Raw genomic sequence first — 16,386 nt, forward strand, 5'->3', positions numbered from 1 at the left:
CCATGCGAGAACCGCAATATATTTGTCACAACTTAAATTAATAGTGTATAATAACATACTATGACCGTTCTTAAGTTTAAACAAAATAATATTGTTCGTGTTATATGATGCTTGCAAAGTTGCAAATATAAATCAATTATTTTGATTTTGGTCACGATTGAAGAAGAATTAAAAAATTTCACAACTATGAGTCCAAATCTAATACCAATTTAGAGACAAATGCACATCTTGTAACTTTGTAAATAATAACTCTCATAAGTTAATAGATAACATAAACAACATATATTTATTTGTATTGTATGCGTATCAAATTAGATAATTTCACATTTAACAACCTCTCATCACTAAAGTTTCATCAATCAATACTATTATTTTTAATCTTGAAATTTATAATAGTTAAAAGAAAACAATTTAAAATAATTAATATGATAAGTGCTTAATTTTTAAGCTAGGAAAAAAAATATATATAAAACACTATCTTCTTTCAATTTTAATTTAATCAAAATCAAATATTTTAGGCACTTTGTTTTATTTTTGGTTTTAAAAATACTCCGTAACGAAACACTCTCCTAAAAACTAAAACCACCATCAATCAATCAATCAATCAATCAATCAGCATCAGCCACTGGAAAACCAACACTCTCAAAACCCTTCCCAGACCTTCAATAAGAAAAACCCCTGAGGCAAAAAATTAGGGCTCTTTTCCCGCCTTTCTCAAAACCACACACAAAATTATTCTTACTTCGCCGGCGGCGATGGTGACAGCTAAGCAGCTACTATCCACCATTGAATCGACGCTATTAGTCTCCACCACTCCTTCTCCGTCACAGAGGATTGAACTCATTCACGCTATTCGTCACTCCCTTCCCTCTCTCCGTACTCTCTTGTCTTTTCCGGTACTATTATTTTCTCTCTCTATACATATATACACATATATGTATTGTTTAGTGTTTTTTTGATTTTACAAATTTTGAAAATATTTTGTATGTGTTTTAAGTAATTGTGAAGTATTGATGGGAGTATACACATGATAATTTGTAATGTGACTGAAAAGTAGGATTTTTTTTTTTTTTAACATATCGGTTACGATATGGTTAAGAAGCTAGTGTTCAGTTGTAAGAAACCCTATTTTAGTGAGTATACAAATACTTATATGTGGAATGCATTGAATTCCGGAGTTTGATATTTTGGAAAAAGAATCTGCAAAAAGGAACAAGTGTTATTCGACTGTAAACGAACATAAAAAGAATTAGAAAGAGGGAATGTTGAAAGTTTGAGTATATATAGATGTAAGCGAATGTAATGTACATTTATGCAGAATCATGTAAATAACCATTGAGTTTAGCGGAATAGCGGTACATAATAACTATCGAGTATATTTTGATGTAAGCGAATGTAATGTACATTAGGAAGGTTTGTATGCTAATATTCGTCGATTTTGTATCATGCTAGTTTTATATATATATAATTTTTTTTTTTAAAAATTGTCACATGTAGCCTCCAAAGCCTTCAGACAGAGCACAAGTTCAGTTGAAAGAAGTTAGGCTTCCCAATTCAGGGCCAATCCCACTTGACGATCAAGATGTGCAGATTGTTAGTTCTCATGCTATAACTATTTCTTTCTTTAAGTTGTATTTTAGAACAGAACTTGGCTTCTATGTAAATGTTCACAAAGTTGGGAAAAAAACGTTTTGTTACAGAGCAATTTAATTAAGTGTCCACGCTTAAGTAGTCTGTCATTTGTTTCCTAAATCTCACCACACATGTAATTTAGGCTCTCAAGCTGAGTGATGATCTCCACCTCAATGAAATAGACTGTGTGCGGCTTCTTGTTTCTGCTAATCAGGAGGTAGACCTTCTTTTACTGTTTATTTAGTTGGTACTTTTAGTTGGATTTACATATCTGATTGTTATAAATGCATCACATTATTGTAGTGGGGATTACAAGGAAGAGGGCCGTTGGATATTTTACGTCTTACAGCAGGGCTTTGGTATACAGAGAGAAGAGATTTAATAACGGCTTTGTATACACTTTTACGGGTATTCTCTAATCTTCCATCTCCCACACCATCTTTTCTTTTTTACTTTGGAGTTGGCGGATGTTGTTGATATTACGCCATACATAATTTATGTCATTTGTCCATGTATTGTAGGCAATTGTGCTTGATCAGGGACTTGAGGTTGATCTTCAAGCTGACATTTTAAAATATGTTGAAGATCTTATTAACGGTGGGCTTCGACAGCGACTAATATCTCTTATAAAGGTACTCCTTTCATCGACAAGATTTTTAAAAATGTTGGCAATTGATGGATGCGTTGGCAATATTATCTTGAGTAGCTTCACATTTATTTATTTATTTTTTCTTTTTACTTTGTAAGGCTATTTTTATATGCGGATATGTTTTTTATGTATTTATCTTTAGTCGATGAAGCTGTTTCTTTATCTGTGAATAAATTTCTGCTCTCTCCATTCATGATATATCTCTACTAGTGCACCCTTATTTTATTGCGTTAGTTACAACAGTTAAGTTATGATGGTTGTTTTCTCTTGAAATATAAAAATAATTTCAAGATTAATTGGGTAAAGTTAGTCTTAAAGTCAGCTTTGGAACTGGGAAACAGAACTAGTTTAGCAATAGTAAATTTGTTGTTTGGAGATGAGAAGACTGTTATTGTTACATACTTTGCTATCATAAGTAATGTCATATCAGTTTAGGTTATTTCATGGTTGATATCTATCACAATATTTGTTTCCACTTTTAGGAACTTAATCGAGAAGAACCAGCGGGTTTGGGTGGGCCCAATTCTGATCGGTATATTCTTGACTCGAGGGGTGCTCTTGTGGAAAGACGAGCTGTTGTTTGTAGGGAGAGGCTCATTCTTGGTCACTGTCTTGTTCTATCACTGTTGGTTGTACGTGCAAGTAAGCTATCTTTTAATACTTTTTGGGCATGGTTGTAAATCTCAGTTATCTCGGCTATATATCACTTATCGGTAGTCGACCGAGATGACATATTCCCGATATATCCTCGATAAATCCGATATATCCCTGGTATATCGCTTATCGGTGGTCGACCGAGACGATACCGAAAAGCGATATTTACAACCTTGCTTTTTGCTGTTCAGTTCTTTCCCGTTTTATCTCAGTTTTTCATCTTTCGGTCCTATCAGTGTGTAAACTTAACTGGCGAGGGCATGAAGTGAGGGTGGATCTTTTGCTATCTGGTTGTACTTTCACATAAAGGATATATTTTTGATTACTTGAGTGCTTTGTTTTCAGGCCCGAAAGATGTTAAAGATATTTATACAGTTTTAAAAGATAGTGTGGGGGATACCAGCGGCAGTACTGACATTGTAAAGAACCAGGTATTCTTATGTAGTACCCATTGCGCATTGCATTACACTTTTTTTACATCTTGTATGTGCTGCCTTGCTAACTGATTGTTTTTCTTCTTCTTCTTCTTCTTCTTCTTCTTCTTCTTCTTTGTTTGCAGATCACATATAGTCTTCTTTTTTCTCTTATAATTTCTTTAATATCAGATGCACTGGGTGCATCACCGGACCATATGTCTATCTTGTCTCAGGATACATCCTTTAGGCATGAATTCCATGAAACCGTGAGTGCAAAATCTCTCAGTTCTCTGCTGTTAATGTGTTTTTCACCATAATTGGGAACGTGATAGCTGAGTTTCTTCAATAGGTGATGGCAATAGGGAATGATCCCACAGTTGAGGGCTGCATAGTCTGTGTCAGACTTGCATGGGCTGTACATTTGATGATAATACAAGAGACAACTGATTCAAGGGACGACGGAAGAATTAATTCATGTCTTGAAGTTGTTTTCTCGAGCAACGTTTTCCAGTTTTTTCTTAACTCAGTTCTTCGAACGCCATCCTATCAGGTATGTTTCCATGTTAAATTTTTTTGTAATTACAATTGGCAAGTCACAAAACATAGTTTCATACTTTCATGTATGTATTATATGATTATATCTTTATTTATTTCGGAATATAACCTTCATGTGGTTATTTGTTGTCCAGAATGATGATGAGGATATGATCTACATGTATAACGCATACTTACACAAGCTGATAACATCATTTCTTTCGCATCCACTTGCTAGAGACAAGGTTAGTTATATATATCATACGTTTTGACTTTTAAATCTTTAAAGTCATTTACACTACACATAGTCTATTGAGCTTGAGTCATAAGGAAATGTCATCTCTGAGCTTGAGCTGATGGTTTCACATTTTTTCTAAGGTGAAAGAAACAAAGGAGCAGGCCATGACCGTTCTCAGTCCATACAAAATGTCTGGTTCACATGATTTTGTTTTGGATGGTAACAAGCATTCTCAACAAGCTTCTGAATCTTTCCCTCAAACTTTTGTCTCTCTCCTGGAGTTTGTTAGTGAAATATATGAGGTTAGCATACTATATTATTGGGTTCTCAACCAAAGATCTACATAGATTTGGAGTTATTTTTATTAGTATACATGTCAAGTAGTACTAGTTGTCGTTTCATGTGTTCAACTCCACTATCAATTTTTTACTCAAAAGTTACTTTATAGCAGTGCTCTTTACTCTTTTTGGTCTTACTACAGAAAGAACCTGAACTGTTATCTGGCAATGATGTTATATGGACATTTGTAACGTTTGCTGGGGAGGATCACACTAATTTTCAGACACTTGTGGCATTTTTGAAGATGCTTAGTACAATGGTAGGTATATTTTGGCTTATATTTTTAATATTGACAACATATTTATGGTCTATTATGTATTGTCCATCTGTTTGACGCATCATCTTTTAGGCTTCAAGTGAGGAGGGGGCTTCCAAAGTGTACGAGTTATTGCAGGGCAGAACATTTCGCTCTATTTCTTGGAGCACTTTGTTTGATTGTTTGTCTATTTACGAGGAGAAATTCAAGCAATCATCTCAAAGTGGTGGCCCGATATTACCAGAAATACAAGAGGGAGATGCAAAAGCTTTGGTTGCTTATCTGTGTGTTCTTCGCAAGGTGTGTAGTTGTTTTTTTGGCCAGAGCTGGTCTCGTTTCTGTTACATTTATGTTTTGTTTTTAAAATGGCAGAAAGTAATCATATTAATAATTTACCTCGTACGTCTACAAAAAGTTTACCTCATACACATGAACTTGACTAAGTAGGTCACAATGTTGGTTGACAGGTCTTGGAAAATGGGAATCCTATTGAAAGAAAAACATGGTTTCCTGATATTGAACCATTATTTAAGCTTCTTAGTTACGAAAATGTGCCTCCGTATCTGAAGGTTGGTTTATCTCTACGAAACTCAAATGTTCATTTGGAATTTGATTGTTTACTATCTTTTAAAATGTTTTTTTGTTGTGTTGCAGGGGGCATTGCGGAATTCAATATCAACTTTTATTCATGTTTCCCCAAACCTGAAAGATACCATTTGGGGTTTCCTTGAGCAGTATGATTTACCAGTAGTAGTTGGACCTCAAGCTGGCCAAATAATGGGTTCCCAGGTTGGTCTTGCATATATGATGAAAACTAGCTAATACTTTACAAAAAAACAAGAACCTTGGATTGCAAGTTACACACTTTGATAATGATTTGACCCTGACAGGTTTATGATATGAGATTTGAGTTAAATGAAGTAGAAGCAAGAAGTGAGCATTATCCATCCACAATCTCATTTCTTAATCTGTTAAATGCTCTCATTGCTGAAGAAAGGGATGCAGCGGATAGGGGACGTAGGTAATGTTTCATGTTGTTCAATGTTTTCTCAGTCCATAATACTTGTGTCATACCTAACTCTAATGTTTGGCAGGTTTATAGGCATCTTTCGGTTCATATATGATCATGTGTTTGGGCCATTTTCGCAGCGGGCCTATGCAGACCCTTCTGAGAAATGGCAGTTGGGTGTTGCATGTCTTCAACATTTTCAAATGTATGGTACTGTTTCAAGTGTTTTATAGTTATTTTGGTTGTTATAACTCTTGTAGTAACTGAGTAATGGTGATATTGATACTTATACCCTCTATAAATGCAGGATATTGAGTATGTATGACATAAAAGATGAAGATGCTGACATAGTGGCAAGTCAAACTCAGCTCATGGCACCACAATCAACTCCGCTCCAGATGCAGCTTCCTGTCATAGAATTGCTCAAAGTAAGTATGTTTGTTCTTTTATCTGAATTATTCTTCAAGTCACTATATCTGGTGTATATGCTACTCATTTGTGTATCTGGTTTTCTGATTCTGTATATGTCCACATCTATATCCTCATTTGTGATGTTTGCAGGATTTTATGAGCGGGAAGACTGTATTTCGAAATATTATGGGTATTCTTTTACCCGGAGTGGATGCCATAATTGCTGACCGAACCAATCGGACTTACGGTTTACTCTTAGAAAAAGCTGTGCTCTTATCTCTGGAAATTATAATTCTGGTTTTGGAGAGGGATTTATTAGTTTCTGATTTTTGGCGTCCCTTATACCAGGTTAGCATGAATCAAATTTATGAGGCTGAAAGTTTTAGTATTTTGGTTGTGCTGATAATACCATTACAATATCTAACTTCATTGCAATCATATAATCTTATTATTATATGGCTAAATATACTAACATATTACATTGTCTGTTCCTGTGCAGCCTTTTGATGTTATTCTTTCTCAAGATCATAATCAGATTGTAGCCTTGTTGGAATATATCAGATATGATTTTCATCCACAATTACAACAACTCTCCATAAAACTAATGAGCATCTTGAGGTATCCCATAGTCCCTTACTAACATTTCTGATTTCTATTTTGCTATCTTCTTTACGGTAATTGCGACCGATTTATGGGTAAATGGTTACTTATTTTCTTTAATGGGTCAAATAATAATATCAGTGAAACCTGAAATGGGCAGGCCAAAACAGGCAGAGTTTTATTATAATGCAAAAAAAGATTTTCTAAGACGTTTTATGTCAGACGACTTGGCTTATCATCATAGCTGCATGATTTTTGCTATCATAGAACATTAGTTGATGAAAGCTCAAAAGAAAAGTACAGCAAACTGTTTCTTGGTCAGCCCTATCTCTGCAGTTAAATTATCCTTAATGACTTTAATGGCTTAACCTGTTTTGTACAATTGACCAATCTATCCAATCTTCCTATTTTGTCAGTTGTATATGTGACCAAAAAGTAACCTTGTTCTTTGCATGTGATAGCTCTCGCATGGTTGGGTTTGTACCGTTACTACTAAAATCCAACTCTGCTGGTCTTCTGGTTGAAGATTATGCTGCTTGTCTAGAGCTGAGATCAGAAGGATGTCAAGTTATAGAAAACAGCTCTGATGATCCGGGTGTGCTTATAATGCAAGTTAGTATATTTGTCCTTGCCTTGTTTATATTTTCCCCCGATGATTTGGAAACTCAATTTAAATTAAATTATTTTCCTCTGTTTTGCAGCTTCTCATTGATAATATTAGTCGCCCAGCCCCCAACATAACACATTTCTTGCTGAGGTTTGATCTTGATTCTCCTGTAGAAAGAACGGTGTTACAGCCAAAATTTAATTACAGGTATCTTTATAATAAAACTTTGGAATATGTAATTTTCAACTTATTTGTGTCATATCTATTGTGTTATTTAAATTATATCTGTGGTATCAGTTGTTTGAAGGTTATTCTTGATACTCTGGAAATGCTACCAAAGCCTGATATTAATTCAATGCTTCATGAGTTTGGATTTCAGGTTGTTATTTCAGCCATATATAGATATTTTTTAACACCCTATGTCTTTTGTTGCTTATAAAGACAAGTTGTGTTCTCCTGCAGCTGCTTTATGAATTATGTTCAGATCCACTCACAAGTGGCCCTACCATTGATCTACTTAGTACAAAAAAATATCATTTTTTTGTAAAGGTACGTGGCACCCCCCAGTCTTTTATAAATGGATATATATATATATCCACTAATTGTACAACTGACTTATTTAGCATTGACATTGCAATAGCATCTGGATAACATTGGTCTCGCGCCACTACCAAAAAGAAATAACACCCAGTCACTTCGAATCAGCTCTCTGCATCAGGTTTGAATTAGGATACCTCTGTGTACTGATTGCTATAAAGTTATAAAGTTCACTCTCAATTATTACTGCTTTTGATAATAATTATATGTATGCAGAGTTTTAAAATGTTTGTAGAATTTCATTCCCTCTCTCTGAACAATTTTGTCTCAACTCTTTGGATCTATATTTGCATTGTTCATACGTGATGTTTGCTGGAAAAACAACTATGCATATACCAGAATGGTGTTTATAAAGTATCATTTTACACACTTTTTAATCTAAAAGGTCAAAAAGTTAATTAATCTTTTAATATCATAGAGTTTATGATTAGTTAAGATTAATCTATGCCGCAGTAATAGTAATATTCATGTTGAGGTGTATCTGTGGACTGATACACTTCACGAAGCAGATTTCTTGTTTCTACCACGGTTTTATGGTGGCAAATCAAGATACTTGGCTGCCATACCTTCCCCCACCTCACTCACAACCCACCAAAAAAAGGAATTTCTTGTTTATTCTTATTTTTGTTTGATATTTTGACTGAAATCAAGCGTTTTTCTCTATGGTTCAGAGGGCTTGGTTGCTGAAGCTTTTTGCACTTGAATTGCACATAGGCAATGTGACATCACCCACCCATCGAGATGTGTGTCACAACATTATTGCTCACCTGTTTGGTCTAGGTGAAACTGGATACCACAGTGATAACAATATTCTTCTACTTCAAGGTAGTCCTGAAGATTCTGCAAACAGAGCCATTGGCAGGAGCAAGGTACACTGTACACTTTTGGTATTACTGACATGTGTTAGCTTTATATATGAGTAAAATCTTAATTTAATTTATTGCATTTTGAGGGCAGGTGTTAGACTTGCTTGAAATAGTTCAGTTTAGATGCCCAGATATAACAATGAAGCATTCAGAGGTTCTTTCCCACACAAAATTTGGACCTGTGGTAAGCACCAAGTTATTATCTTAATGTTAATCTAAAAATCTTATGTCATTTTATTGTCATGATATCTTTAATTTCTTTTGATAGGCTGATGATATACTTGGGAACCCTTTAACTCAAGAAAAAGGAGGTGTCTATTACTACTCAGAACGTGGTGATAGGTTGATTGACCTAAATGCATTCCGAGACACACTTTGGCAGGTAATTTTTTTGGTTTAATTTAATTTTATGTTGATTTTGACTTCTTACCGCTTTTATTATCTGAGTATCCCCTGCTTTTGTGTTTTCTTCAGAAGTGCAATTTTGACAATCCACAGCTGAGCTCCTTTGGCAGTGAAGCTGAACTCAATGAAGTAAGAAGTGCAGTGCAGCAGTTACTTAGATGGGGATATAAACACAACAAGAACCTTGAAGAGCAGGCTGCACAACTCCATATGTTAACAAGCTGGTCACAAATTGTTGAGGTGAGTTATCAAATTTTTCTTTGATTTATAATTAGTTTGGCAGACACTGCTGTCTAGATTAACAATTTATGTATATGATCTATTGATCAGATTGCAGCTTCAAGAAGGATGTCCCCGATGGAAAATCGATCCGAAATATTGTTTCAGTGCGTCATCCTTCTCTTTCTCTCTTGATTAATGCTATACATAATCCCTCTAATGTCGTGTTGTAACAGTTTTTTACCTTGCCAATAGGTTGCTTGATGCATCTTTAAATGCTTCCAGCTCTCCTGATTGTTCGCTAAAGATGGCACTGATTTTAACTCAGGTATTTTATTTTTTTTACATACTGTTACTAGCATAACATTTATGTGGGTTTTTCCTCATATATCTGAGTGCTGCTTATATTTTTTTTATATATCTCAAGGTTTCTATCACATGCATGACTAAACTACGCGATGAGAGGTTTGTTGGCCCAAGTGTGCTGAACTCCGACACTGTTACGTGCCTTGATGTTATAATGACAAAACGACTGTCGAATGGTGCATGCCATTCTATCTTGTATAAGATTATGATGGCAATCCTGAGACATGATACATCAGAAGCATTGAGACGACGGTATGATTATTATTATTGAAAATATTTTTCTGCTTATGATATTCTGTATCAATGCTGAGTGGTGTTAATTTATTCAAATTGTAGCCAATACACATTACTTTTAAGCTACCTCCAATATTGTCAGCATATATTGGATCCAGATGTCCCTACTACTGTTCTGCAATCATTATTGATGGATGAGCAAGAGAGTGCAGATTTGGATCTGGAGAAGGTATGGAGAGAATGAATTGTTTGTTATCATCAACTCTTACATATTTATTACTAGTACATTTGTACACCAATTGGCATTTGAGATAGAAATTTTGGAGGGTACTTCAAACTCTTGGAGCACTTTGTCACATTCTTAAATGTCCAGAATTTTTTATGAATGACGAAGGTTACATTTTTCCATTTCTTCAGGTTGACCAGGATCAGGCTGAGCTGGCACGTGCAAACTTATCTATTATTAGAAAAGAAGCCCAATCAATATTAGATTTGGTAACCCCCTACTATTTGTGTTCATGTTCTGAGATGTTGTATATTACTGTGGTAAAAATAGTCTCTGTTGGCTGTTCAGTTTCTGCTGGTTAATTGTGTTTCACATTTATATACTCTTGCATATATTTAGATACATAGTGTAAACATCTTCAATTATCTGTCATCATTTCTTTAATTAGATCTTACAGTTTTTATATTTCTGATTGATGTCATCATGTCTTTAAATATAGGGGTTAACAAGTATGCTACTAGAAGCATGCTTCTACCATGATTTTCAGGGGTAGGGGGGGAGATTTATATTCACACGTGAAAAACAGGGGGGGAGTTTGTGAGTGAGAAACTTAGAAGCAGCCTGCTTCTAGCAGCATATTGGTTTTTCCCTTAAATATATATGTCATCTCTTATATACTCCAACTAATGATTGCATCAGTACTTTATTTAATAATTGCATTTAAGTTCATTGTTCACCAATTCCACTGATGTGTAGGCCATTAAAGATGCAACTCAAGGCAGTGAATCTGGAAAGATAATGGCGCTGTTTGTTCTGGATGCATTGATTTGTATCGATCATGAGAAGTTTTTCTTAAGCCAACTTCAAAGTAGAGGCTTTCTTAGGTCTTGTCTCATGAGTCTCAGCAACATTTCATATCAGGTTTGTGCTCATCGTCTAATTTCCCTTCGATTTGTTGTTTCCAATATGTTTGTTGATTCATAATTTAATTTGGTAGTGTGTGTTGCCTTTATGTCAACATAATAAATGTATTTATTGTTTACTATTTAAAGGATAGCATGCACTCAATAGATCCATTGCAGCGGCTGTGCGCTCTTGAGGCAGAACTTGCTTTACTATTGAGAATTAGCCATAAGTATGGTAAATCAGGGGCGCAGATACTCTTCTCCATGGGTGCATTTGAACATATATCGACATGCATGACACAAAACATGCAAGTAAAGGTTAGTTTCTATTCTTTATCTGCTTAAAGTTTAGATTTTTTTTTCTTTTTATTCTTTCTTCTATTAAAACTGAAGCCAAATTCGTGTACAGGGGAACCCAAGGCGCTTTGACAGCAATTTTGGGAAAGATTCATTTGCTGATGTTCACAGACAAAGAATGGTCGTTTCCCCATCACTTCGATTAGTTTTCTCGTTGACCTCATTGATTGAAACAACCGACTTCTTTGAGGTATGCTTCTTGCTTTCTACTAGATTTTTTATGTATGGTATCAACATATATATTTTTTGCAGGTGAAAAACAAAATTGTTCGTGAAGTTGTTGACTTTGTCAAAGGTCATCAACTACTTTTTGATCAAGTTATTCGCCAAGACGTTTCTGATGCTGACGATTTGGCTATGGAACAGATGAACCTTGTTGTTGGTATACTTAGCAAGGTTTGCGTTCTGGCACTATTTCTTTTAAATACTTAGTTTGAAAAAAATGACAATAGTTTTTTTTTATCTGTTTTAATTATAATTTAATATACTCACTTAGTGCTACTTTTCACCTGTTATTCTCAGTTTTATGTTTCTTATGGATCAGTCGTTTACACTGTAGGTTTGGCCTTATGAGGAAGGTGCCGAGTACGGTTTTGTTCAAGGACTTTTTGGGTTAATGCACTCTCTTTTTTCACGTGACTCAACATCTCTTTCTTTAGCTCAGACAGTAAGCTCTATTTATTCTCCTGTGATAGTTGAGCATTATTGGTGACATATAAACTTCTGCATCATCTTATCTAATCATATTTTCTCACTCCGCAAAGGATTTTCAGAGACAGAGGATGTCCGAATTAAGTGCATTCCGCTTGTGCTTTAGCCTTAGCTCCTACCTGTATTTTCTTGTTAAAAGGAAATCTTTGAGACTTCAGGTGTGTATTGATTAATTGACTGTTAATATAAAATTCCTTTTTTTGACAAAATTTTCTGACTACAATGTTATAACCAGCTTTCCAACAATTCAACTGATTATAGCGCGCCTGCTGGACAGCAGCAACCAACCTTAAGCCTACTTGGTTTTCTTCTGAACTCTGTGACCACCGCTCTTGAAAATGCCGCTGAGGAAAAATCTTTATTACTTAATAAGGTTGCCAGTCTTCATATTTGCTTCATCTATTACTGCCATGTTAGCATACATCTGTGCTTAATCATTTTCTGATGCAGATTCAAGACATAAATGAACTACCACGGCAAGAAGTCGATGAAATTATTAAGATGTGTGTTCTTGAAAATCAAGTTGCATCATCAGACAATATTCAGAAAAGGTATCAGCGTTGCTGGAACTTATTATATTTTTATTGTCTTTTATATGGTATTTGATGGTTTTGACTACTGATGCAGGAGGTACATTGCAATGGTAGAAATGTGCCGGGTGGCTGGAAACAGGGATCGACTTATTATTCTGGTGCTTCTTCTTGCAGAGAACTTGCTGAACATTTTTCTTATCCATTTTCAGAACAGGTTTACCCTTAACTGGTTGAGATTTTATCCAAATCAACTATTTCTCTTTAAATATAATGATTGTTGATAATATTGTTTATCTGACAAGTTTTGACTTTTCTTTGCAAGTTCAATATCTGATTCTAGTCAAGCTGTCAAGGCACTTGCATATGGTTCAACAGGAGAAATTGGCGAAGACCTAGAGTCGTTTTGTTCAAAACTTATTCCAATTTTAGAAAGACTTGAATTGCTAAAAGAGGTATTGCATCTTATTACTTTGTTTTTAATCTGTTAAATTCTCAACTTTATAATATTAGAAGTATATGACTTGTCACCTGTGTGGTTCTTGTCAGGATAAAGTGGGTCATAACCTGAAGGTGTTCCAGAGATTAGCGAGTTCTTTGAAGGAACTGACAATTCAAAAGTTAGGACTGTGAAAGGGTTGATAAATTTCCTCAAGTCTATATTATAATGGGTACGAATGTTCTGTTAGGTCTTCTGGCTGGCTCTGGTGCTTAAAATCTTGTATCATGTATGATATTCTTTGCACTTAATTTATAATTTTATAAAGAGCAGATAAAATGATAGATGCAATATTAATTAGAGCTTCCCACTCCGCAAAGGAAGCCAGGAGGCGCATTGACTGTGTTGGGCGACTGATTTAGAAGCCAACCCACCTAATCTGTCACCAGGATTATTTGTTGAATACTTGAAGAGTTGAAGGGGACTGAACCCAGTGGAACATCACTAGATATGTCAGAAGAAAATTAACAGTTCAAAGAATTGCTTTTTTGGTTAATGCAATGATTTTCACTCTACATGTGTTTTTTTTTTTCAAATTTGTTGCGGTGCAAAATGTTATTGGTCACATATTCAGTGACACGTGCTTCTTTATCTTGTTGACTGAAATAGGGTCTCAAATCGGATGGGTTAGAAATGTGTATCCCGCGTGTTGGCATGTTGGAAGCAATACGCAGTTTTTTTTTATATTGTTGTCAAATACATGCTAGTTTGTATTTGACTCGTCCATAGCAAGGATACGCGACTTAGGTATACAGCATTCTAATGAGGAAAGAAAGATACTAAAATATAAATGCTTAAAGGCCAAGAGTAGCTCCTAGCGATTGTCTTTTCTCATCCAGAAAAAAATGCCCTTGCGTATTTATCTTAGTGGATAAATATTTCATATTAAGACTTGATGATGCATAACATTTAAGTTGATGAAAGTTATTAAGTTCTGGGTTTTGTTAGTTGTACACTTATTTTGATTGGAAAGGTATATAATTTTTAATGCACCTCAAGTGAAGCCTTATAGGGCTTTATTTAATATTTTCTTATATTTTTTCCTTCAAGTTTTTAATAATTCTATCCAAGCATAGAGCTTGACTGATAAGCTTGATTCTTGATAGGTCATCAATCCGTCCCAAAGTTGTTGACAACAATACGAATAAGAGTATTGTTGAGTTTTTTGTTTAGTATTAATTCAGTTCTAAGAATATTGAATCTTTTATTATATTTATCTGCTTAATTTTGAAAGTACTCTTTTATTTATGACAACCTAAACCAAAGAAGTGGAAAGTGATTTTGGGACAAAATGGGTGAATAATAGCAATTTCAAATGATAAAAACAAAAGTCTAACTAATATGCACCACAAAAGCAAAAAGCTAAATGGGCACAAGCATTTTAAATAGGCCTAAAAATAAACCTTATTATCAGCCCCATTGGGTTTTTTTATTTATTTATTTTATAGCTAGGACGACGATCTGATTTGGGTAATCTAACATCTCTGATCAAAGAAGAAAAACATCATTTTGATACATTAACTATCATTACTTGTGTATTTAACAACTCTAGTTGAGCAACTGTGTGTTTGTGGAAGGAGTCTCTTTACCCGAGGGTAAAAGTATGGCATCCCACACCCTACAAGCCAGATTGGGTATCGTTGTTGTGTTTGTAGATTATATATATATATTCTAGTCACCAACAAAGAGTTAGTCTAGCGGTAAGGAAAATACTTGATGACCTTAAGGTCTCAGGTTCGATCCCCGCTTGACACAAAAATAATTCCTTTAAGGTACCAATGAAGCCTAGACTCACATGTGAAGTTTAAATGCGTGGGTTTGATCCTTCGGGGTGCCTAGATGATGGGGGTTAAGATGAAGCTCATACAAGGTAAGTCAATGAGTATCCAATTGCGGTACCGAGACTAAGGTTTCCTCCATTACCTTTTTTATTTTCTAGTCATTCGTAAAATTATAGATGATATACTGTTAATTGATTCCTGTAAATCAGGTAGCAACGTGAGGCAATTTCAGAGCTCCTTCTGTGGCAATTTGTTTTCTACGAGTCGGTTTACTATGAGACTAATTAACCTTTTTTCATGTTGCTAATTAACATTACTCTCGTGTATATACACATGGAATTGTACATATAGTTGATTTTTTACTAATTTTTAGGTTTGTGATGTAAGATTAAGTTATGTCAAATGGTTGTCTTCTTGAAAAACTCAGTTATGAAATCGGGATGGAATTTTTTGTTGTTCATGCATGTGATGAAACAAGTGTTTTTTTGCTGTATATTTTAGTTTTCACTTGGTAAGAAGAAGGCCAAAGGTAACCAATTAAGAGAGAAACTGTTGTCCCCGATCCAGAATTGTTTTTCTTGGTTTGTACTGATCCCGTAATCTTTTCCTTTGACAACTTTGCATATTGTTATCTATGAGATGGGCATGTTTATTTACTCCTTCATTTCCTTTCAACACTTTCAGTAAGTTCTGATAGTTTATGTTAAAACATTGATGTAACAGGTGCAACCATGCAACTGGTGGTTTAGTCTATGGAGCTAGATATCTGATAGCAGCTGCTCCTGTCAGTCTCCTTGGTTTACTTCTACTTTTTCAGGGTGATCACAACTTTGCATTTTCTGCTATTATTTATAGATATTGTGCATCTTTTGATGAACTTAAAGATTACTCATTGTCACCATAAGATCGGAAGGATGGGCAGAAAATTGGCAAATTAGTTATATATCTTATTTTTGGGGGATGAATGTTCTTTAACTTTAGATAAACTAACTTTCTTGAAACTTCTATTAGCTATACAAGTTTGTACTTAGCTAATGACTTTATTAAATTGATAGGCTTAACAGTTTGTTCTTGTTAATCTTCTACAGACAACTAGGGTGAGGCTCTTTGACAATGAAGCTCTGGTTTGTGCCTTACTCCCTATTTACTTCAATACATATAATCATAATGAAACTTTTTGGGTGATTCCTGTTTGCAGAAACTAAAGATACATATGTGTACATCCTTTACAGTATAACTATATTGTGAATTGTGAACCCGAGTAACTAAAAAACTAGAGACATTTATATATATATACTTACACATATGCATACATCGACAGGTAAATCTTTGATTTAAGCGAAGG

The 16,386-nt window shown here is 34.7% G+C and overlaps 1 protein-coding gene and 1 long non-coding RNA gene across 5 annotated transcripts; both read left to right on the plus strand.

Moving 5' to 3' along the window:
* Positions 1-517: 517 nt before the first annotated feature.
* LOC122595198 (nuclear pore complex protein NUP205) lies at positions 518-13,944 on the plus strand. Of its 4 annotated transcripts, XM_043767529.1 has the most exons (46): positions 526-896; positions 1,498-1,593; positions 1,775-1,849; positions 1,936-2,040; positions 2,154-2,264; positions 2,764-2,923; positions 3,281-3,366; positions 3,495-3,617; positions 3,701-3,901; positions 4,041-4,130; positions 4,264-4,425; positions 4,605-4,721; positions 4,812-5,018; positions 5,186-5,287; positions 5,373-5,507; positions 5,609-5,739; positions 5,813-5,932; positions 6,035-6,155; positions 6,289-6,486; positions 6,638-6,756; positions 7,200-7,350; positions 7,440-7,552; positions 7,643-7,724; positions 7,808-7,894; positions 7,986-8,063; positions 8,614-8,811; positions 8,900-8,992; positions 9,077-9,190; positions 9,283-9,453; positions 9,544-9,599; positions 9,688-9,760; positions 9,860-10,050; positions 10,135-10,261; positions 10,450-10,527; positions 11,015-11,179; positions 11,311-11,481; positions 11,573-11,710; positions 11,773-11,916; positions 12,080-12,187; positions 12,285-12,389; positions 12,467-12,604; positions 12,682-12,782; positions 12,859-12,978; positions 13,087-13,216; positions 13,311-13,432; positions 13,534-13,944. In XM_043767529.1, exons 1-45 carry the CDS (start codon positions 756-758, stop codon positions 13,392-13,394), a joined length of 5,616 nt encoding a protein of 1,871 aa, XP_043623464.1. In that variant the 5' UTR covers positions 526-755; the 3' UTR covers positions 13,395-13,432; positions 13,534-13,944. The 4 variants fall into 4 exon arrangements, with proteins under 4 accessions (XP_043623466.1, XP_043623464.1, XP_043623465.1 ...); XM_043767530.1 differs by having other exon boundaries at positions 12,294-12,389; positions 13,311-13,944; XM_043767528.1 differs by having other exon boundaries at positions 527-896; positions 13,311-13,944.
* Positions 13,945-15,465: 1,521 nt separating this feature from the next.
* LOC122595061 lies at positions 15,466-16,231 on the plus strand. The gene is made up of 3 exons (XR_006323187.1): positions 15,466-15,622; positions 15,765-15,859; positions 16,130-16,231. It is a non-coding gene; the product is annotated as an uncharacterized LOC122595061 (long non-coding RNA).
* The last annotated feature ends 155 nt before the right edge of the window (positions 16,232-16,386 follow it).

Source organism: Erigeron canadensis, chromosome 4 (assembly GCF_010389155.1).
Source record: "Erigeron canadensis isolate Cc75 chromosome 4, C_canadensis_v1, whole genome shotgun sequence".
Taxonomy (NCBI): domain Eukaryota; kingdom Viridiplantae; phylum Streptophyta; class Magnoliopsida; order Asterales; family Asteraceae; genus Erigeron; species Erigeron canadensis.